This window comes from Chenopodium quinoa, unplaced genomic scaffold, assembly GCF_001683475.1.
Source record: "Chenopodium quinoa cultivar QQ74 unplaced genomic scaffold, ASM168347v1, whole genome shotgun sequence".
In the NCBI taxonomy this organism is placed as follows: Eukaryota; Viridiplantae; Streptophyta; class Magnoliopsida; order Caryophyllales; family Amaranthaceae; genus Chenopodium; species Chenopodium quinoa.
The window spans coordinates 375,453-399,417 of record NW_018743331.1 but is presented as its reverse complement, the minus strand read 5'-3'; the positions used below and the strand labels follow the sequence as shown (position 1 = coordinate 399,417).

Genomic DNA, 23,965 nt, shown 5'->3' with positions numbered 1-23,965 from the left:
AATCGTAATTGGTGTATTGTTTATTGGGTCTTTTATTTTTATTTTTTTTGAACGATTGGATACTTTGTATTAAATGTGTATTAATTAAAAATGCTATTTTGAGAGATGGGTTTTTATTGGGAATTCATAATGATGGTAAGTACCTATCAACAATTTGATTAAAAAAGAAAAAGTACCTATCAACAATTGTTGAGTGGTGTATGATAGAATAGCGCAGCCAAGGTGCTAGTTACGGCGGTGGTTGTTGTTAAGAGTGTAGGTCTGGGTCTACTGGCCGTGTAGGAGTGGTTTGGAAGATGAAGTTAAATGGAAGAGGGTAAGTGAAGTGAGAAAAGTAATGGTGAATTAAGGTTGTTATGAAGGTTTTTTTTTCCCAACAAAATGGTAGATCAATAATGGGAAAACGAAAGTTTTAGTGTGTTCACTTATTGCAGGGTTCCACGTAAGGTATACGTAGCTTTAAAAAACATTGTGAGGAATGGAGATGCACCCGTATGTATGTAACAAATCTCTCTGGCGAAAGCCATTGCACACTGAAATAATAGATTGAACATTGTAAAAAGCACAACTGTGTTGCATTGAATCATTGTAGTATAACCCTAACCCAAAAGCAATTGTCAGATTCAACTACGAAATACGAGAAAAACATAGGAAATTATCTAACTATTAATATATTAGAGGGTCGAAAGAACTTCAGTTCCAAAAGTCTTAAGTTCAAAGGGGAAAGGGGAAAAAAAAAAGAAACAAAACTTGAGAATACAGACAAAAGAAGCTAAAAGAGTATTCTAGTCTCGTCCCTGTACTGCGAACTGCCTGCCTGAGCTACAGAAAACTTCTTATGGATTGATAGTCTATCTCCACATTGAGATGTAAAAAACATAGAATCGGTGTTTCCTACTACTACACTACCCCAGCTTAAACAACATACATTAGGGCGGCCAAGCATCTGTCTTTTTACCTCTCAAGAGCGCTAAACTTTGATTCAGAGAAGGTACTTGTAACCAAGAACAAGCAACAGAATCGTCACAACAGCAGCAGCAGCAACAGAGCCCCAAAGCCAATACTTGTCTGATTTTTTCTTTTTAAGTATAGCTTTTGGGAGAGAACCTCGAGTTCTTATAGGTTTCCGGTGCCTGAGAACATTCTCCTGCTGAGACTTAGCTTTAGACGGGACTGAAGTTTCAACAACTGCTTCCACATCCTCAGATTTCTCAGCTTCATCAGTCTCAGGATTTTCAGTTGGCTCTTCTTCATCGGTTGGCTGAACAGTAGATGCTCCTTTCTTCCTCAATTTTTTTTCACGCTCCTATAATGGGATTAGATATAATTAAAGGGTCACAAAGAATAACTCAAAAGCACCCTTTTTCTTCATGTAAAAAAATACAACCACTTTATCAAAAGCACATGTTCAACAAATAAATAAACTAATTATCCCATATTTTACTAAATTCAACGTTTATACTCTTACACTTACCAATGCATAATTTCATCTAGTAATATCTTTAACTATTGATAACAAAATTTTTTTAAAAGTTGACAATCGAAAACTTTACATTGAGAATATTCTAACAAGAGACTAAAAACTTAACAAAAAAAAAAAAAGTGAATTACAAGTACTTTGTATGTGGTAGTTAGTCAAACAATGAGACATGAATAGAAGAGCTTCAAATTGACATAATAGAATGGTTTCTTAATCTAAATACTCAAGACAATGGAACAAATCGATCAAATCAATACTACAAAATCAAAAAATGAAACAGAGACCTCTACGCTCCTTTTGTCCAATTCAAAATAAAGAATTGAGCAAGAGTAGGAAGAAGGAAGTGGGGGGTAGTTGAGGGAACAAGAATTTACCTTTTGCTTCTTTTCAGCTTCTTTCTGGATTCTAAGAGCTGCTTTAGCGGCAGCTTTGTCCTGCATCTTCTTCTTTCTCTCAAAGGCTTGTCTTTGTTTTTCCTTCTCCTCTTCCTTCTTCATTTCCTTCAATTTCTCTGCATCAATTGCAGTAACATTTGAGACATCCTTCTTCGGTTTTTCTACCACAAAGACATCTTCTTCCAGGGCTCGTTCAGTTTTTAGATCTTTGCTTCCCTTTTTTAAATCCTTCTGAGCCTTCTCCTCGGGCAATTTTTCTTCTTTTAAAGTAGCCTTTGGAACTTCTTTCTGCGGCTTTGATGAGGGTTTAGACACCACAGCCTCAGAAGGTTTTGGGGACTCCGCCCTCACCAGTGGCTTCTCATCAAAATTCCTAATTCGTCCATCTCTGCTCAGCTGTCGACGGTCCAGTGATGTCAAGATTCTCTTCTCATAATCAGCCCTAAAAGCCTTGCTGCTGTTCCATTGGGACATAAATTTCTCAACCTGGAAAATGGGAGATGAATACCATCACATTAGAATGCCATGTGAAACACTTCATATTAAGAGGAAATACAAGTCCAAGAAAAACCTCAGCATTATAGAGTTCCTCAACGGCCTTCACATCCCTCCTGTTCATAGCAATGTCACTTGCTGTGCTTATAATTTTTCGGTTATCAAAGAAATCTTTATTCTGGAGAAAAAAACAAAGGAAAGAAAAAATAAAATGAGATATTTACTTGTCAGCAAAATGCCCAACCACAAATCCACATATTATGCCCATATATGACACAATCAGCTCAACAAAGATTGATAATTGATCACAACGTAGCCACAATATTAAGGCAAACCCTGATGGTTTAAGCATCATGTATGAATTTCTTTTGAAGCACCCAACCCCCCCCCCCCCCCCCCCACCCCAAAAAAAAAAAAGGAAAAGAAAAGAATGTGTGCATGTTCCCCAGTTTTACTACTGCCTCTCATTGTAGTAAATCTCAATACTCTTTCCCCCGCCATATGTTTCCTCCCTCACATAGGCAAACCCTCCATCCTCCTCTCACTGAATTGTCCCGTCTACTTTCTCCATTTGTAGTCACCGTCTTCTGGTAAATTACTGTCAAATCATTGACCAACACAATCCTACCCACTCTCCAAGCCTTCCGTGGACATAATTGAAGAAATTATTAGGCACACTTTAACACAAAAGGGCAAGAGGATAGGAAACAAGGGCAGTGACAAAAAAGTCAAGTTAACCACGGAGAAAGATTCAACATTCAGGCAAGCCACCTAGTGTGCCCAGTGGCTCATGCCACCTATTTGTTCAGGGAGGGTGGCTTGAACGAAATCTTCAATCTGCAAGTTAAGTTAGCTACCATTCTAGGTGAGAATTAATGTATTAATTCTTCTCCATACAAGAGCCACTGAGGAATCAAATTTAGGGTCAATTATATAGTTTCAATGCATTTCAAACTAGAAAGCATTCAAGATAGGAAAGAAGAGCTGAAAACAACTTCTGTTTTCAAAAAAGTAAAGTTAAAAGAATTCATTGCAAGAGATCTTATTCAGGTAAATGAATTAGGACCAGCACTTCAAATTCCTTTATCACGATGCAAACATGAAAAAAAGAGTGTAGAAACTGATACCAAGTGATACATGACAGCGGCTCATCAAAACAATAAGATTACTCCCATTTTGACAAAGCAAAAAATGTTAGTAATTGAAAAAGGTGTTGGTATCATGAACCTACTACACCACCAAATCAACTGCCACATTCTAGCTGATCGCATATGGAACAATGAAATTCAATGAAAAGATGCAATTGAGAAGAAGACTGCATAGCTTAAACTTAAAGTAAAATGTGGAGACAACCCCAGAACATTGACAAGCAGTAAATCATTAAATCATATATCAAAGAAGACGAGAACATACCGCTTCGTTTTGTGAAGCCTTTATTTCCTTTACAGTTAAGAGGGCTTTATTTTTCTGATCCTTAACTTTATCCAGCTCAGTTTTAATGGCCTCAATCTGCTTCTTTACTGTACTCAGTTGTGGACTCAAACGATCCTTTTTTGCTTTTATTTCCGCCTGCTGCTTCCGTACTCCATCCAGATCAGTACCTAAAAGCTGTAGAAAAATTTTACCAAATAATTAAAGTAGAAAATCATAGATACGGCAAGGGTTTGATGATATCTGATCAAGTAATATACCTTGACCTGGTCCTGGAGTGCTTCCTTTTGCCCCATGGATTCCTGAATCTTTGCCCTCATAGCACTATTGGCAATAACCTTCGGTCTTGTTGCCTCCAAATCTTTGATTTCCTTCATAAGCTGTTTCTCCTCTTTTAATGACATAGTTTCATGTTGCATCCGATACTCAAAACTTCGTATCTGCATACATTTATACCAAGGTCAAATACATATCAGCTATTATACTAAAGCTGCCTTCCAAGAATTTGTTACTTCGACTCACACGCTGATTAAGCTCCTCCTCAGACGAACATATGCCATATCCCTTCTTTCCACCACCACCACGTAAGGAACCCAACGCGCTCTGCAAGGGCTTCATTTCCTCTCTTTTTTCATTTATAAATGCCCGGTATTGTGACCCCTCATCCTTAAAAGCATTCAACTCATCATACAGCTCAGATTTCTCAACCTGCAAAACAGTAATTAAGTGCAAATCCTCAAAATCATCATAAAAATGGATAAAGATAACTATCTTTTACGAGATAGCAACCCAGATCTTGCAATTTCTAGAATATTAAACAATTTCTAAGCAAAAGCCTTAGAACTATAACTTATACAGGTAAGTACACCCAAGATATTTGTGAACAATTACCAATACAAACGTTCATGCACTCAGATTATGCACTAACAACAGTATCGCTAGTAAGCCATTTCAGCTAATGCATTGAGAAAGTTAACAGACAGACATGCATTCACAACTCAGAATTCAAGCCTATGAAAAAGATCAGATGAAGACAAGCACAAAGCTCAGAGGACAAGATATTTGACATGGAAATACCAGATAATATAGTAATGAGGAAGAGAAAGCATCCAGTAGCTCGACATAAAGATAACAGACGATGTTAGAAACAACGTGCTAACGCTTTATACAGGAATTTATGGTACTAATATAGCTCTTGCGCATATTGAACTAATTGGAAACATTAAGGTACAGCATATAGCAGTACAGGGTACATCACAATACATAGTAGTGGCATTAATACAGCATATGATTCAGACAGACATGATTTCACAATGCTCAAAAGTTAACAGATAATCAAAACATGAACTCAGATAAAATACTTATAAGAATTTAAGCCATCCCAAAGCAATGATCTATAGTGAGTATAAAATACAGTAATTAACTTTTGACATTACTATAGCAATTGTTTTATCAATTAATTATAAAAAAACTCAAAGACCTTGATATTTACAAGGAGTTGTTTGTTTGATTTATTTTACGGTCGGGAAAACCACATAGTTCCAAGGGAAGACCTTACTGAGTTAATAAAGTAATTTCACAGGATAAACCAAATTGCATTCATTTGTTTTATAAAAATTGCAGCATGGAAGATCAACCATTTTAAACTGTAGAGCTTCTTAAAAGAAGAAAACAACAAAATAGCTTCTTACTGACATTTTTAACTTTCAAATCTTCAAATAGCTGATTGAGTTTTTCGTTTTTCTTCCGAATTTCTTTCTCAATCTGCTCCAATTCAGCCTTCACTTTCGGGTCTTCATAGAGCCGATGCTTGGGAAAATAAAAGCAATGGGTTTGCCTCTCCTGAGGCCATTCATCAACTGCGTCCTTGGGAAAACCGGCATTTGAGACTTCATTTGCCTCTCCGGTAGATTGTACTTCATCGACACCGTGTGAACCAAACGTGATCACCTCAGAAAAATCGATTTTCCCATTTTCCTTGTCAAACAATTTACCTTTCACTTCATCATTCACCTTTGGTAACTCAGATCCTGCAACTTCTACACCCATTTCTTATTCCCTACACCAATAACAGATTCTTATTACCACCATGAAATTCAATCTCTTCTAATTCTAAACCAATTAAATTGCTCGCAATTATACTAATTAATATAAAATTAATACGATAATTAACAAGAAAAGTCAAATTCATAAACCCCATCACAATTCTCCCAAATTCATATTAATTTAAATAAAAAATAAAACTTCTACAACCCAAATTTTACAGTAATACCAATTATGTTACAAACACTCTTATTTCATCTCAAATACCCATGTTAGATCCTTGACACTCCGACATGGTTACAAACAGTTCAACACTTACCCAAAATCAGGGGATTTTCACACAAATAGCCAATTCAGACACTTAACATATACATATCAAAGATTAACATACCAAAGATCATAACTTTAATAGATCTCAAAAAATTAAATAAAATCAAATCAATTAGACAACAAACATGAATAATTAAGCTCTAAAATATTGATCTAAAATCAAAAATCAACAACACCCAATTCGAATTACACCAAGAAATGAACAAAGAATCAAAGAAACCAATGAATAAACATGCATGCATCAAAAAAAATATAACAGTAAACCCAAAAATCAAAAAATCCCACAAAATAAAATTAAAAAAAATAAATAAAAGGTGATCGATGACAGATCGAATAGATTGGATCAAACAAGAAATGAAAGTTGTTAAAAAAGAGGGAAAATTACCGAAAGAGGAAATCTGAAGTGAAGAAGAGTCGTAAAAGAGTTAACAGATCTCAGACTATTAGAGATAGAAAGAAGAGAGAGAAAGATAGAGAAAGGGAGACAAGACCAAAGTACGATTTATAGGGTGTGTTCTCCTGAATGGAGAAGATTGATGGTGGATTTAGATTATTTCAGTTTTAAGTAATTTTTCTCCTTTTAAGTAAATTTTCTCCTCCTACGACTTGAATAAATTTGCGGTTTTTATTATATATATACTCGGATGTACTTATCTCTATAAGTAAAATTTTCTGTCCTTAATTACTTTGTTTTGTCATGTATGGACTTGTATAACTTTGCGATGTACTTAAGTCTTTGTGAATAATTTTCTACTCGTATTTAATTATTATGTATGGTTGCTAATTTGAGCTAGGTTAACCTGTGAGGGATTTCGGCTTACTAGGCTCCTTCTTCCTATCTATAAAAAGCATATACTGATGTCAATGCACATGATATACACCGTATCACGTATCTATAAGGAAAACTATGTAATTGGGTCGAACTTTGACTTTGGTTTACCTAATAGGCTACTCCGTATGATTATGTAATCAAGACTTTACCTTAGTATGTGTATTGTATATGTACTGAACTAAATTAATACTACAAATTTTACCTCGTGTGTTGAAATTTTTAATTTATCTATGTGTTTATTGTTCCGTAAAGTGTGTTTACTCCGTAAATCCGTAATACATAAAATGTGTGTATTGTTCCTTAAAAAATAAAGCCAGGGTTACTTATTCAGAGGTGGTATTCGGTCAGTCATGGGTTACTCGGTTAAGGGTTACTCAGTCGGTGAAGGGTTACTCGGGCATGGGTTACTCGATCGGTCACGAATTACGATCAATGTTTTGATGTGTGCCAGCTGGTGTGACTTGTAAGGTCAAGTTTATCATACCAATACTCTTTAAGTCTATATTATTTATCAACTATTGTTAGTCTAGTACGGTAAATATATTAGGGTCGAATAAATCGTCTATGGACAATGAAGCAATCAACAAAAATGGAGGGTAGCTTTTATGTTATTTTGGTGGGTTACTTAAATCTTCGATAACATCGATTTTGTTTCGGTAAAATTTGGAAACGTTTCCACATTTGTTGACACCGTTTACAAACAAATCATACATTATGAAGTGATGGTGACCTAAAGGTCAAATTAAATTTAAATTTTTATTTTTGAAAAAACATTTTAACTTTATAGTTACTTTTTTTTTCCCCTTATGAAATTCGTTTTCTGTGTGGATATATTTATTGCAAAAGATAAGCTTAGTTGGCGTAATGTTGTTGCTTCGCTCAAGCTTGAGTAGTGATAGATCACTATCAGGTATGGGCTCGTTGGGTCCATATCAGGGACAAAAATGTAATTTTGCGTATTACTTATCATGCTATAAAAAAGTAGTTTATCTCCTCTTAATAACAATATTCAACATTATAATAACAGTATACAAATTAAAAATAACAGTATACAAATCAATAATAACAATATACAAATTAATAATAACTAAGCACCGGCAAACAATTAACGTCGTCAATTTCGACCGAACTCAGACAATTTCCAGCATAGAACTCACCGTTTTTAATGCCTAGAGCCATAAGTTTGTGTCTCCAACACGGAACTTGTCTATGTTTAAATACCATGAAAATAAGCCGGAAGTACTCCATAACATTGCTCACTCTTCTGTTTTGGGGTTATGTTTTTTGGGTGGTTTCCAGTGATTTCTAACAAAGGTGGTTGCGTGTTTCTAGGTTTCGACCAAGATGGTGGCTGGTTGGGTGGGTTCCTTGCTGTCGGAGGTGGAGGTGTGGTGGGCGGAGGTTTGGCGAGCAATGGGAGCTATCCATGGAGGTGGGGAAAGGGTTTAAGGGAGGAAGAAGATGAAGAGGAAAAGAAAAAAAAGGAAAAAAAATAAATTATATTGTGGTATGGACAACTATGAGCCCATACCTGGTAGTGGGCTATAGTTACTCGCTCAAGCTTAGGGGCTTACTCGAATTTTTTTTTTTTTTTTTTTTTTTTTTTGGTCAAACAATAAATATCCGCTAATCCACCTTTGAAATATGTATCAATCTCAAAGAATGTAAGTTTTAGGGGTGTCCATAATTCCAATAAATTGAAATAATCCAATTTTAGTTGCATAACGCAGTATCAATTTGGATCGGATTCATGCTTTAAATTGAATCAAACTGGGTTGAGATTTTTATTTTTATAATTCGATTAGATCGGATTGACCCTAATCAGATCCGAATAAACCAAACCGAATTGAAACTAAGTTCATATGAATATGGAACTTTTTTGAACGCTTGGGCTTTTGAAGTTCAACCCAAGTTATTATTTATTTCAATCATTAATATTTTGAAGACTTGTATTTATATTGGTAAGACAAATCATATTTTTATAATTGCATTTTTATAATCGTATTAGTTGCAAATATTGCAAATAACCGAATTGGATCGGATTGGTTTGGGAGAGAAATTCGGATAGGATAGGATTGAAAAATTAATAACCAAATTATATTTCTGATCAAATCAAATTTGGTCTAAATCCAAATCGAAAACTAAATGGATAACCCTTAGTAATTGTTCTTTTATGGCGTACAACTGACTACTGTGCAAAGGTTGTTATATACGCTTGGGTTCACGATGCACTGCACCCAAGCTATTTTTTGCTTATTCTAATGATTAATTGAGGATGGTTATTGCTCATTTAATCACCAAATGAGCAAAAAAAAAGAACCTTGGTGCATCTTACACCCTGGTGTATATAAAAATTTTCACCTCCCTCCTCCTCTTTTTCCCTCATTGTCATTATATAGGCTAAACTTTAAAAACTTAATATAAATCTTCGTTAATCTATAAGTAATATAATTATGTGAAATCTTGTTGAATTTGTCTTATTTTTTAAAATAATTTTTACGCATATGAATATAGAGTTACACTTATATATAATTTAAGACGGGTCTTGATGCCGTAAAAAGTACGTCAAATGATAAATGAAAAAAAGGACGAAGGGAGTATATTTTACGAATATTACTGTACTCAAATACTCCATAGATCAATATAATCTTGAAAAAAAATCTAAATTAGTTTCATGTGTTTTAAATGAAGTAATCCAATATTAAAAAAAAATGAAGTAATTCCAAAATGATAAAATTTTCTACTTATAAATAACGATATCAATTACTTAATTGAAATTTTGTAGAAAAAAATTCATATGTTAATGACAAACAAATAAATTCATGATTCATACTTTGATAAAAATCCTTTGGAAAAAACTTGTAAAAAGTTACAACTTAGTACTTTCTCAATTCCTTTTTAACTGCAATGTTAAAGATTTCATATATGCTTGTTAATGTACATTTTATAACATTTATATCTTAATTTATTTTAGTAAAAATTATTCACTAATTTGATTTCCACGTGTAGAATAAGTAACATATTAACTAAACTATAGATTGAGGGTCATTGAAGCTTAATTCTCGATCGAAAATAAGACCTTTAATTAATTCATATTTGTTTGTATATTATTATTAAAAATAAATATCAAACCGAAGTGTAATTAATTAAGGGAATTAATAAACTTTAGGTTTTTTTTTTTTGGTGAAAAAGAGGGGCAAAGCCCCATTAATAAACTTTAGTAGTTGTATTTTAGTTCTATATATCAATTTTGAATTCTATGTCTATTGCACGTATTATTATTGCTTGCATATAGAGCTAAATACAAGTAGCCATTAGTATATACTACCTCCATTCATATTTTTTGCAAATTTGAAATATTTTATATCTCATAAATAACTCTAAAGTTGCAAAAAATATGAAACAAATGTAGTATAATATATTTGAACAATAGTAATAGAGTGTATATTAAAGCATGTATGGTGCATCTATGTGTTAATTAAAAAAAAAAGTAAATAAACAAAATTATGGGGTTAAATAGAGTTAAAATCTTAGATATTTTGCAGTTGGTACCTCTATACTGACACAATGACAACACTACTAATACAATAGTACGCCTTACCTCATGCCCTTGTGGGCATCGTGCAAGTTACTCCGAGTACATGCTTTGAAGAAATGTCCCCAATAACTTCTGAAATTATTTTCATACTCCTATGCTAGTCCTCTAAATGTTACACTATTGAAAAAGTTCAATTTCTAGTGGTAACATTTAGCATATAGGACTATAGGAGTAGCGACTAGAGAATAAGGGCTAATGAAACTACGACTCTACGAGCATTAATTTTCTACGTAGTAACTTATAAGTTATTAATTTTCTCTGTATTACAGTATACTTCGTATATGTTTCGTTCCAAATGATTTAAATGCCTTTTTCATTAGTTTGTTCTGTGTTTACATTTTCAATTTATTTTTATTTCATTCTTAACAAACGTTACTTACAAGTTTGAGATTACATTTTTTCAGTCTATCATGATTTTGGCGGGTTTTTAATTGGCTGTTTGAAAATGGAGCCATTTTTAATTCGATCATATTCTGAATATGTTGTTATATAAAGTGAAATTTAGTTATTCAAAGACAATAAATATATAATTAATTGATAAGTAATGAGTGATTTAGTTGGTTAGTATATAATTTTGAATATTATTACATGCATCACACGTATATAGAGCTGGTTAATATATACTCCATCCTCATAATCCATTTTTATCAGATAGTTACAATAATGAAATACATTTCGTGGTGACAAAGATAAATACTACCTCCGTTAATTTTTAATTGCAGCAAATGGGTATTTTTGTGAGATATAAAAAATTCCTTTGCTGCAACTAAAAAGTATGAAGGTAGTACTTTGTAGAGCTAATCAAGTATGGCCTGGCCCGATTTTGGGCGGGTTTTGGGCAGAATTTTCCGGCCTGACTCGAAATTTTTATTTTTTTGGGCGGGTTTGGGAATGCGTTTTATGTATATTTAGTTGATTTTTTAGGCCCGGCCTGAAAAGCCTGCACGGCCCGACCATTTTGGGCGGGTTTGGGCACAAAAAATCCGGCTCGAAGCTTGGCCTGGTCCGGCCCGAGAAATGGGTATACTTTTTTAGCTTCACCCCAGCCCGCCTAATGATCACCTCTAATACTTTGTACCCCTGTACCCCAAGTCTTAGACTCTTAGGTCGGTTCCCTAAAAAAAAATATAGGATACTTTGCAGTATTTTAGGAAATTCATCGGTTACTTGGTTGATACTTGATAGGATATAATTAGCCATATTAGAAGATCTTCACTTCCCCTAAAAAAATATTTGCCAAAAATATGAAATTTGCTAAAATTTAGAATTTAGGTTATTAATTACTTTGTGAACAAGGAATAATATCACATAATCCAATTTTGATGGTAGGCGTGTAAATAGAGTCGGTGAATGCATAATTCAATTTTCTAGAAAACCCTAGAAAATCCAATCGGAGCAAATTCCCCAATCGGAGCAAAACCTAGAAATCAAAATTAAAAATAGGCGCAAAACAAGAAGATGTTTTCAACTCTTCTGAATTTAACTCGAGTTTCTCACGAAGAAGTACAGAGATTAGAGTACCTCATTGTTAAGGAGCTTCCAAATGAAGGTGCTTCTTCCAGAGATCGTCTCTTGTAGAGTCATCATAGTTTCGGGTATGGAGTTTGGGTTTGGTGTCACGAGGGTGGAGGAGAGGGGTGGGGGTCGCTGGTGGAGGTGGGGAGCTGGGCGCCGCCGACGGATGGAGGGGTTCAGGTGGTGGTTGTGTCGGTGTGGGAGGATTTTTTTTTTTTTGAAAAAATTATTTCTGAAATCATTTTATTACTATACAATGTTATCAATAAGAGAATTTTTCACATGTTATTATATCTTCTTTATTTTAATGTAGACTCGTCAAATATCTTTATTATTTCTTCATTATTTTAATGTAAATTCGTCAAATATCTTTAGGTGTTTTTATTTTGTTTTAGTAACTTTATTTGAAATATAAACATATGCCACAGCATAAGAATAGTTGGATTTACGAAAATCATATTGGAGCATATATAAGACATTACAATCTAAATATTTTAAATTGGCTAAGTTATCAATTAAATTTATGATATAAATAATTTTTTGATAAATTTAATAAATGTCCTCTAAAGCCCCATAAAACATCACATGTGAGTCATATAAAAAAAAATACAAAAAGAGGACTTGCATGCAGGTAAGTGTATTAATATAAAAGACATAATGAAAAAGAACTGGCATGAGAGAACAATTGAAACCTTTTTGAGACTGGAATAATTGCTAAAGGTTTTGAAAAAATTTACACGACCTATTTGTTTACACTTTCATTAATTAAGGAATTGCAGTGGAGATGAGTTGTGGGAACAAGAATAACTTTGTGTTTAATTGGTTGAATTGCTCTCTTCAATTGTGTTATGATTATAATTGAAGCTCTTACTGCATATTTATAGGATCACATATTTCTACACACATCTAATCTTAAACTTATGGCTTGAACAATGCCACTTAATCAAATTATTGAGATTATTATTCTAGAAAAAAAAAATATATTGATGTGCTAAGCTAGAAATTGCCACTAACTAGATTATTGATATTATTCTTGCTTAGAAAATAAATATTGCCACTCATGGCTTGAACAATGCCACTTAATATTGAAAAAGATTTTTCCAAGGCTCTCCAAAGAAGCATAGAGTTTTCTCCAATTTAGTGTTTTAACCCTTAACAAGTCGTCTTTACATTTAAGCCCCATTTGGTAACCTCGTTTGATTTGGTGTAAAATGTTTTCAATAGAAAATAATTTTTTCATTATCTCCCATTTTATTTTGTTTGGTTTGTGAAGAGGTGAAAAATAATTTTCCTAATAGTGAAAAATTGCAGCCATAATGGTGGAAAACATTTTCCTTTCCAAAATAAGGGAAGACACATTTTCTTCCCTTCTCCTTACCTGCTTTTTACTTTCCTCTCATCCGTCCAATCCCCACATTTCCAATCTGATTTTTAATTTCTCTTTAACTTTTCTTGTAAGAACCAAACAAATGAACTATCTTACAAGTGTGGTTTTACTTGAAAATATTTTTTCATTGAAAATACTTTACATTAAACCAAACAGGGCCAATATAATGTAAGACATTTTCAACAAAAAAAATAGTTTTCATGGAAAAAAATATTTTCAGGAAAAAGCACAATTGTAAATTATTTTTACTTTGTTTGGTTACTTACAAGAAAAGGTACAAAGAAATAAAAAATAGGAGTAGAAAGGTGACAGTGGATGAGTGGAATGTAAGAAGAAGGTAAGGAAGAAGAGGAAAATGTAGCTTCTCTTACTTTACAAAGGAAATTGTTTTCCACCATAAAGGGTGTAATTTACCACAATTGGGAAAATTGTTTTTCAACCTTTCACAAACCAAAAAAAGAATAATAGGAGAATATGGGAAAATCATATTATCCATGAAAACATTTTACACCAAACCAAATGGGGCCTTAATTTAAGAGATTTCCAAAGATTCTTATCATGGACTTGAATCATAATACTATAAGGAAAGAATAGACAATTAAATTAAAATGTCATTTGGAATCAACGCATTGGTGAAGGAGAAGTCAGACCAATTTACCAATGGTTAATTGATCAAGCAGTAAAATAAGATTAGAAACAATTGATTTGTGACTTGAAATCTAGTAGGCTTGACTTTGAATGCAGATTTCTTCAAACTATAATTTATTTTGAGGTGATTCAAGTTGTAGGTGGTGGCTTGTTTCAATAGATTTTCAATGGTAGGTAATATGCCCGATTCCGATAAGAAATGAGAAAGTTATGATCGTTTTACGAAGAACTAACAATGTTGGAAATTTGCTGATAAAAGACTAGACCAGGCACGAGTATGTAGTTTCAGTTTTTTGGTCCTATAGATTTAAGCTAATTGTTTTATGGAATATATCTTAATACTATTTTTTTATGACGACTATCTGAGTTATTGAGTATATTTGGGGAACAATTTAGGTTTTTATTAGGGTTCATAATTGTTTTGCTTCGTTCACCTTCATTAGAAAAGCTTTTAAGGTGTTTCTTTTTTGAATATGGGTGTTTTTAGTTTTCACATACAAAATTTCAGAATTTTTCGAAAACGTTTGCTATTAAACTGGATTAGTTTGTCTATTATGTGATTGCTTGCTATTGGACGTGTTCTTTGTAACTGCAATTTGTTGTTCAATATGGATGACAAAATTGATCTTATAACACATATGGAGAGTATGTTAGAAATGAATCAATAATTGCAACAAGTAACACAAAAATTACTAGAAATTTTGGTTGATATGTGTTAGGAAATACTAAACTTACCAAATATCGATGAGATTTGTTTTGGGAAAAGATATAGAGTATCTTTTATTTTATTTCTTTCTTGTGTGCTTTTCTAGTTAGATGAAGTTTTTAATTAGGAAGCTAGATAGATTTTATGAATGTATAATCAATCTAATTGATTATTAATTGATTATTTAGGCTTGGGGAGAAAGAAAAATATCCTAATTGATGTGGGTTTCTAGCTTAGCCTATATAAGAGGGTTTAGGCTTACTAGAAACCATGATGGTTAATTAATTGATGATTTATTGAGGAGGAAAATCATCAATAGGGTGAAAATAATGGTGGTTTATTGAGGAGGAAAATCATCAAAAGGGTTATTATCTTATTTTGTAGGAATTTAATAAAACAATATTTTTGTTTGAGGGGAAGAAATCTAAAGTTCCTCACAAACATTGTCTCTTTTATTATCGTGTTTTGCTATATATTTTATTTTGTATTTTGAGGGTGAGTTCCTAAATCGTTCCATTGCACACATTTGTTATAACAAGATGCAAGGGTACGAAAGAACAAAAGTACATAAGATAGAGTTAGTTGACTCTAATTCTATGAACAGGGTCAATTTGGGTTATGCAAGATGAAGATGAAAATCGAGGTGCTAGATGATGAATTAGATTTAATTTGGCTTTGTCTTATCCATTAATTGATGCAACTCAAGCAACTTATCGAGATGAACAGAAGATCCGAGCTATACAACATATTTATGTGAGAAAGTTAGACTTGGTTGGTCATGATATATCTTTTCCTAATTATTTTAATTGTTTGCATATGGAAGCAACTACACTAAAAAGTGGAATTGGTGGTAAAATTAGGAGAGGTAGAAACAATGACCTTCAAAGAGAATATATTTTCATGTTATGTTCGTTTGATTTGGATGATTTCGTAGTCATTTGCAAGAAAATTTAAGGCTAAGTTTGTTTATTTTATTTTTTATAAGAGGGAGAGAATGATGCAGATTAAGAATTAAGAGTTTAAGAGTTTAGATTTATTTTATTTTGGATTTATTTTTTGTATTTGTACGATTTACTTAGAATAATATTTTTTTTTTTTAGAGATATTAGAGTTTGTTATGATTTAGTTTTATCTTTTAGGTTTGTTTATTCTATCGGTATGGGATTGTTTGCCTATAAATATTTGTTTTCATTGATGAGAAAGTAGAATGTTATTGAGTTTATAAAAATTGTGAGTTAGTTTGAGTGAATCGAATTGATTTCTAATCGTTGCTTTTCTTCTTGTTTAAGTCGAAAAGATCAAAACTTTATTGAATTAGCTTTACCCCAATTGCTAGTATCCCTATTATGGTTTAATCCACGTCACTTTATTGCTTTTCTCGATCTTATTTTTCAATGACTAGTTCCGTATTAATCAAACATAATTACCCCCTTATTTCCTAACAAATTGGTATCTAGTGCCAGATTTTAGGCTTTAGGTGATAGGTGTTTATAGACTATTTTGATTATATTATGTCAATGAAATTCGACATTGAGAAATTCAATAGGTTAGGGAATTTTGGCCTATGACAATTGAAGCTAAGATGAAAGTCATCTTGGTTCTAAGTAGTTGTCACAAGGCTCATGAAGAAGTATAAAAAAAGCCTTCGAGCTCTTTTGGCTATTCGATCAATTTTGTCTCTCTAATGAAGTTTTGAGAGACGTTGCCAAGGAGACGACTACTGCGGGTTTATGGTTGATGTTGCAGTCACTTTATATGACAAAGAGTGTGACCAAATGTCTACTACTCAAATCTAGACTTCGTGATCTTCATCTAGAAGAATGTTAACCGCTCAAGTCTTATTTAGATGAATTCTTCTCTATTATTATTGATTTGAAAAACATTGATGTTAAGATCCATGATGAGGATATGACTATCTGATGAGTTTATTTTATATATATTTTTATTCCCCGTTCCACGATCATATTTGTACTTATTTGAGCTCTACGGAGCTATTTTTATTACTAATATACGTTTTCTAGTGTTTTTGTAGAGTTGGTATTATTTTGTAGGAATTTGCAGAATTATGATAATTTCCGAGCTTATTGAGTCACTACAAAGCATTCCGATCATATTTTATGACCGTATATTTAAAGCCCAAAACCGAGTTAAAGAAATTTGGTTTGGTGATTAAGGGCTCGATTAAGTGGACAAGGTGCAAAATTCCCACAATAAATACGGACCAACAAGTGAAGGAATGTGGGCTAAGAAACTCTAAAGCCCAAGTGTAAATATGGCTTCCAGCTGACGGGCCCGGTTGGGCAGTTGCTGGACCGATCAGGCGGACATCTTTAGCATTGGGCTTTCTGATTGATTTTGGGCCTGCAATTTTATTGGGCTACTTCGTTATGTTGGTTTCCGGCTTTTGCTGATTGCTCCAATTTCACGCATTTGCTTATAATCATGAGTTTCAATAGGCTTAGGTTTTTTAACTTTAGATAAACTTTTTTTTTTCTAGTCCATTATAAAACTGAACTGCTATTCGTCGTTCGCAAATTACTGGGTGACGTTCACATTTTTAATTGAAATGACATTTTTGCCCTTGTGGGTATTTTATCTATTTAAGGGTCCACCATGGGTAAATTTAGTTACCGACAACATTAAAAACATTACCGAGCCCACCACTTGTGTTAAAAAAATCCCGAGCATTAAAAAATCCCGGTTCCACCAGTGTACGGTAATCCCGAGGAATTTAAAAATCCCGGGCCAGAAAAGGAAAGTGTACGGAGTGATGTTTTACGATGGACGACGACAACGTTCACACGCCGGAGGGTTCGACGGAAGAATCTGTAAGTATTTCGGAATTTTTTTTTTTTTTTGTAAATAGGACATCCGCCCAAAATTTCCGGATGTCCCCAATAACATCCGGAAATTTCAGGCGGATGTACACATCCGGATGAAATTTCCGGATGTAATTGGGGACATCCGGAAATTTTGGGCGGATCTCCCCCAGATTTCCGGAAAAAACAAGCGGATGTCCTTTTTTTTTTGTTTTTTTGTTTTGTTTTTTTTTTTTACGTAATTGTTATTGTTATTATTATTATTATTATTATTATTATTATTATTATGGTTATTAATATTAGTTTTGTTAATTTTGTAAATTTCTGTTATGATTATGATTATGATTATTATTAATATTATTACTACTATTATTATTACTACTATTATTATTACTATTATATTAGTTATTATTTGTTAATGTTACATAGTTATTGTTGTTATTATTATTAGTATTATTATTGTTATTGTTATTATTATTATCATTAGTATTATTATTGTTATTATTATTATCATTAGTATTATTATTGTTATTGTTATTATTATTATTATTACTGTTAATACTATTAATATTATTATTGTTATTATTGTTATTTTTATTATTATTATTATTATTATTATTATTTGTATTATTATTGTTATTATTATTGTTAAATTTAAAATAGTAATCCTTGCGTGTTTTATTTGTTTGTATTGTTATTTTGATAGGATTCGGAGGTTGAAGACGACGGTGACGTTGTGAATTACAGTGCACATTTTGTGACAGACACGGTTTTTCTAACGTTTGACGATGCAGTTACATGGGCGGATGCTGTTGCAATAAATCTGGGATTTATTTTGGTGAAATCGTCTTTCAACAAACAGAGGGATGGTCGACCAGTTCGATATTTAAGATGTGACCGGGGACGCAGGAGTAAGCCGAGAGATCTTGAGAACGCAATTCGGAAGGACACCAAAACCAAGGGTATTGGTTGTCTTTTCTACATCAAGATATGTTACGAGTTCGTCACCAATACTTGGTTTATCCGGGTGAAAGATGATGTAACTGGGACCCACAACCATCCAATGATTGCGCATCCAGAGGGTCATCGTAAAATTAGTGGGTTGAGCCCGAATGCGAAGCAGGTTGTGCGTGACATGACGAAGTCTAAGGTTGCACCGCGTAACATCATGGGGACTATTGCGGAGCAATTTCCTGATGATCATCCAAGCATCAGACACATCTACAACTGCCGAAATGACTTCAGAGAGGAGATGTCTGATGGGAGAGGAGTTGTTCAGCAATTTCTACATTTGGCGAGACAGAGTCAGTATGTTTACTGGGTCATGTCCGATGATGAAGGCGTTTTACAACACGCCTTTATGGCGCATCCAGTCATGGTAGACATCCTACGGACGTACCCCTATGTGATCGGTATGGATTCCACTTACAAGACTAACCGATACGGGATGCCGTTCTTTGAGATAGTTAGCGTGACACCAACAAATCAGAATTTTCTCGTCGCTTACGTGTTCATGCGCAACGAGAGCACGGCAAGATATCGATGGGTTTTGCAGAGGTTGAGAGACGTGATTGGGTATAATAAGGAGCCATCGGTTTTCTTGACAGACCGTGAGCTTGGGCTATGTGCTGCATTGAGGGAAGTGTTTCCAGGAACCTCGCACTTACTTTGTCGATGGCACATTAACAAAGATGTGGAGGCTCGGGTCACTGCTATGTTCAAAAGCAAAAAAATCGGTGCGTCTTTCAAAAACGGAAAATGGAAACGTATCATGGACGCTGCAACCGAGGAAGATTATGAGGCCGCTGTAGAAAACATGAAAGATAAGTGGGCAAGTTTTCCAGCAGTGATACAATATGTAGAGAACACATGGCTTTTTCATAAAACGAAGTTCGTGACATTTTGGACAAACCAAGTTCTACATTATGGCAACACCAGCACTTGCAGAGTTGAGAGCCAACATTCGGCCGTGAAGATCCAACCTAGCCCGAAAAGCGAGAAGGCGCTCCATGCTCTTGTTAGGGCACCCCGATCCAACATCCCAGGCGGACGCACGAGGAATAGCAAGCTCTCTGGTCAAGGTCCCATGCTGAGGCCGGAAACACGGAAAGTACTCGTAGATCCACGCCTGCAGAAGCGTAAGGCAGCCAGCGATAGAATCAGCATCTCTTCGTGATGCTGTACCCAATTGCCGGTACATGTATGCTAGCACAGCAGAACCCCAGGAGTACTCACTAATATGAACATCCTCAACAAACAGCTCGTTGAGGAAGGAAGGATGAGTACGGTTTCCACCCTTGTCCAAAAACAAACAACCGCCGAGTACTAACCACAGGTACGCCCTGTAATGGAAACTGAAGGGCCTCTGCGCCTCCAAGGTCGACTCCACTATCCTCTCAGTCAGGACCCCACTACCCTGCCATACGGTTTTGGTACCGCACTTCTCATTCAGCTCTTCCTCAGTCATATCCAAGGTAACCGAGCACGCGTCCCGTAAAACGTCCGTGCTAGGAGTAGTGGAAACCATGGAACCGTCGACACGAAGCCCTAGAATATGATACACATCATGCAGCATGATCGTGATCTCCCCAAAAGGCATGTGAAACGTGTTCGTGTCTGGCTGCCATCTCTCAACAAAAGCAGAAATTAAGGGCCAGTCAAATCGCCGGAACATGATCCCGGGTAAATGAGATAGACCAGTGCCATCAATCAGTTCCAGGTGCTCCGGAGGAAGACGAGCGCGTCAGTTACCCAATTCAGAACACAACTGTGTCCTGCTCAAACACCGCAGCACGTTTCGCTCCTGCCCACCCCATATGTAGGCAGACACGTGACCCCCAAAACTCGGAATAACGGTACCATCCTCAGACCCACCTGGCATCGGCTCCTGCACCACCCATGACTCTGACGAGCTGGTAGAAGCTTGACCTGGTTCACTACTGCTAACATATCTCCCATGGTCACCCCTATACACAGTACGGTAATCCTGAGGGTCGTATTGTGCATCTCCAGCAGATTGACTTCCTCGATCTTCATCCTCATCCTCATCTGATGAAGGCACTCCAGTAGACGAATACATGGGGGCGCTCCCCTGTGACTGGTGCTCCCCCGACCAAGCACCAGCAGTCCCATACTGCTGCTCATGCTGAAACGGTGCATGTGAAGGTCCTGCACCACCTAACTCCCTCCTAACAGACGCATTCAAACGTCTTGATCTTGCATGACGAGGACCAGAACCCTCAATCTGCATTAAAAAAATAAGTACAGAATCATATTTCAATAATAATTCATAGTCAAAAAAATCAAATCAAAACTATAATAAATCAAATCAAATAAACAATAATAACAGCATAACAAATAATAACAATAATATTATTCTTACAATACTAATACACTACTAACAATAACAACACACTAACACACTACAAATAATTTTTTCAACACAATAACAGACCAAATCAAAACTATAATTAACCACAAAACTGCCAAAATTTAAATGCAACAACGACAACCCAATAAAAAAAACAATTACAATAACAATAACAACAATTTAAATAAACAACCATAATACATAACAACAACAGCAGCAAAAACCAATACAAACCAAACCAAATTTACATAACAATAACAATACATAGCAACAACAAACTTACTTTAATGCTAAACTATAATTATTGTAAAACTATAATTATTGTAAAACTAAATCAACAAAAATTACATATCAATAACTATTGCAAAACTAAATCAAGAAAAAAATTATTTTAATGCCACAAATGAAGGACACAAATTACTTCAAAAAAAAAATGAAGGACACAAATATTTTCAAATTAAAACATGCACCAAATCAACAAAATCGAGGACAAAAAAAAATTAAGAAAAACATAAATTAAAAAACAAAGGAAAAACAGAAAACAAAAAAAAAAGGTGGAAAAACAGAAAAACACAAAATTCAAAAAAAAAAAAGGGAAAAACAGAAAAAAAAAGGGGGAATAATAGAAAAATAAAAAAAAATAAAAAATTCTGGACAAGGGGACTTCCGCCCAGAAATTCCGGAAGTCCAGGGGAACTTCCGGAAATTTCAGGCGGAAACCCCACTTCCGCCTGAAATTTTCGGAAGTTCCCCTGGATTTCCGGAATTTCTGGGCGGAAGTCCCCTTGTCCAGAATTTTTTTTTTCAAAATTCAAAAATTTAAAACAAAAAAAAAAACTCACCGGCTCGCCGCCGCTAACGCTGCCACCACGACCACCAAACGTCAGCCTAATTCTCCGTCGGTCTGCCATTGTCGGATTCAACGTTTGATTGCAAGATTTGCTTGTGTTTGTGTAGCCTTCAACTATTTTGGTTTTTTTTTAAAAAAAAAAAATTTCTGATTTTTTTTTTCAAAATTTCAGATTTTTTGGAAGGTTTTAGAGAGAGAAAGTGTCAAAGAGTGATTTTGTGAGATGGGAAATGTCTCGTAAAGCCCTTACTTACTTTATCGAGTATTTATATACGGAGGGCAATTTAGGAAATTCATGTAAAAAATGTGAACGTCACCTAGTAAAATGCGAACGACGTTTAACAACACCCTTATAAAAGGGGGAGCAGGACGTAAGTTGGGGGGAATAGGAGTAGTATTAGTTTCTTAGGCTTAGTTTCTTATGCTTTATTATTTTAATACTATTGTTTTCTTTATTTTGTTATTATTTTTATTGTGCTTAATTTAATTGCTTTGCTTAGTTTAGTTTTAATTATGTACAAGTAGTTTTATTTCTAGGGTTGTGGGGATCCATGAATAATACGAACGAATAATTTATTGTTAATTATTGATGATTGATTAATTTCCTATTGATTGATTTAATACTATGCAATTAGATTTGGCCAGGTTTAATTGTATGAGTTTTGCAATATTGATTCGAGATTCGAGAGATGATAATTGATGTTTAGGCTTAGTTTCAATAGGCATATTAATCTATTAATGGTTAGGTCGAGATTCGAGAGATGAGATTTAATACCAGTAGATTAATTATGTGATTATAATACGTAGCGACAACCCTTTATAATCTGATTAATTTATGCATTGATAATTGATTGTTATTTCTACCCTGGAGTATTATTTATTGGTGAACCTATACCCTAGATATTTTAGTATTGATTATTCCATTATTTTATTTGCTTAGTTTGATTATTAGATTAATTCCTACAAATACAAATTGGTTACTTGATAATTTAGATTATAATAACTTATTAGGAAAAAAAGAACATTGTTTCCTTGTGGATTCGACCCTACTTCCCTATCTACTTTAGTTAGAGGACTTAGGAATTATTTTTGATTAGGTGATACGACTAGATCCTGTCACTATCGAGATACTTTATCGCCTTTAAATAAGCACTTTTGAGATACTTTATTGTATGAAGAGATGATTTGGGCTTGCGGATGTTAAGGATGTCTTAACTCAAAGAGATTTAAATAATAATAATAAATTGGTTAATAATCCAATAATCTTGCTCAAGCTAATGCTTTGGTCGCTCATGGTAGTAAGAACTTTGGTAAAGAAAAAGTTTGTAACTATTGTCACGTGAAGGGTCATATCAAAGACAAGTGTTGGAAATTAAAGAAGAAGAATGAGGAGAAGTCCAATGAGGACAATCCGAAAAAATTGCCAACACCAACCTTGATGGCAATTTGCGCTTTAGGGTTGTTACAAGTTTCTTGATAGTGGTTTTTACGATCTCTTCATGATAAGTGCCCTTTTTGAGATCTCTTGGTGAAACGAGAAACCATGTGGATTTTAGTATTGAGTCTATGGTAGGCTGTTTTTTTTTTATTTTTCGTTTGTAATAAAGTAGCAATCTTGATTATGCATTATATTTTGTTCTAGTTATGCTATTTCTCATCCTAATTAGGTACTTTGTGATTTGTTATGTACAATTGCAATTTTGAAATTCTTGATATAATTTATTATTTTCTAGAACTACTTAAATTTTTGATTTGGTTTTGAGATCAAGAAGTGTTTGAAGAAAGTTTGGTTATTTTGATAAGCATGCTTGGTGTTGGGGCATTATACTCTCAATATAGGTCATGTGATGGTTTCTTGTACGGAATTATGTGTTCAAAGACGCACCATTACAAGTTATGGAAGATGGTATGTCTGTTTTGTCAATTGCCTAAAGTGAGTAGGCTTATGGAATTTTTCTAAAAGTGGAGGTTATATATTTTCTTTTCTCATAAGCATTACTTCTTGGTTTTTGGTTTAAGGTGAAGTTACCTTGTTTGATCGATTTCAAGTCAAGGTGGAAATTAGT

General features: G+C 34.1%; 3 protein-coding genes across 3 annotated transcripts; 1 reads left to right on the top strand and 2 right to left on the bottom strand.

Moving 5' to 3' along the window:
- Nucleotides 1-635: 635 nt before the first annotated feature.
- On the bottom strand, nt 636-6,737 carry LOC110737655 (proton pump-interactor 1-like). The gene is made up of 8 exons (XM_021917988.1): nt 6,560-6,737; nt 5,497-5,860; nt 4,324-4,509; nt 4,062-4,241; nt 3,784-3,978; nt 2,447-2,548; nt 1,855-2,361; nt 636-1,306 (listed from the first exon to the last, which is right to left on the bottom strand). Exons 2-8 carry the CDS (start codon nt 5,848-5,850, stop codon nt 983-985), a joined length of 1,848 nt encoding a protein of 615 aa, XP_021773680.1. The 5' UTR covers nt 5,851-5,860; nt 6,560-6,737; the 3' UTR covers nt 636-982.
- Nucleotides 6,738-17,640: 10,903 nt separating this feature from the next.
- On the top strand, nt 17,641-19,577 carry LOC110737936 (protein FAR1-RELATED SEQUENCE 5-like). Its single transcript, XM_021918284.1, has 3 exons — nt 17,641-17,688; nt 18,386-19,486; nt 19,542-19,577. The coding sequence occupies exons 1-3, from the start codon at nt 17,641-17,643 to the stop codon at nt 19,575-19,577; spliced, it is 1,185 nt and encodes a 394-aa protein (XP_021773976.1).
- A 20-nt stretch (nt 19,578-19,597) lies between these two features.
- On the bottom strand, nt 19,598-20,353 carry LOC110737935 (protein MAIN-LIKE 1-like). Its single transcript, XM_021918283.1, has one exon. The coding sequence runs from the start codon at nt 20,351-20,353 to the stop codon at nt 19,598-19,600; it is 756 nt and encodes a 251-aa protein (XP_021773975.1).
- Between the last annotated feature and the right edge of the window lie 3,612 nt (nt 20,354-23,965).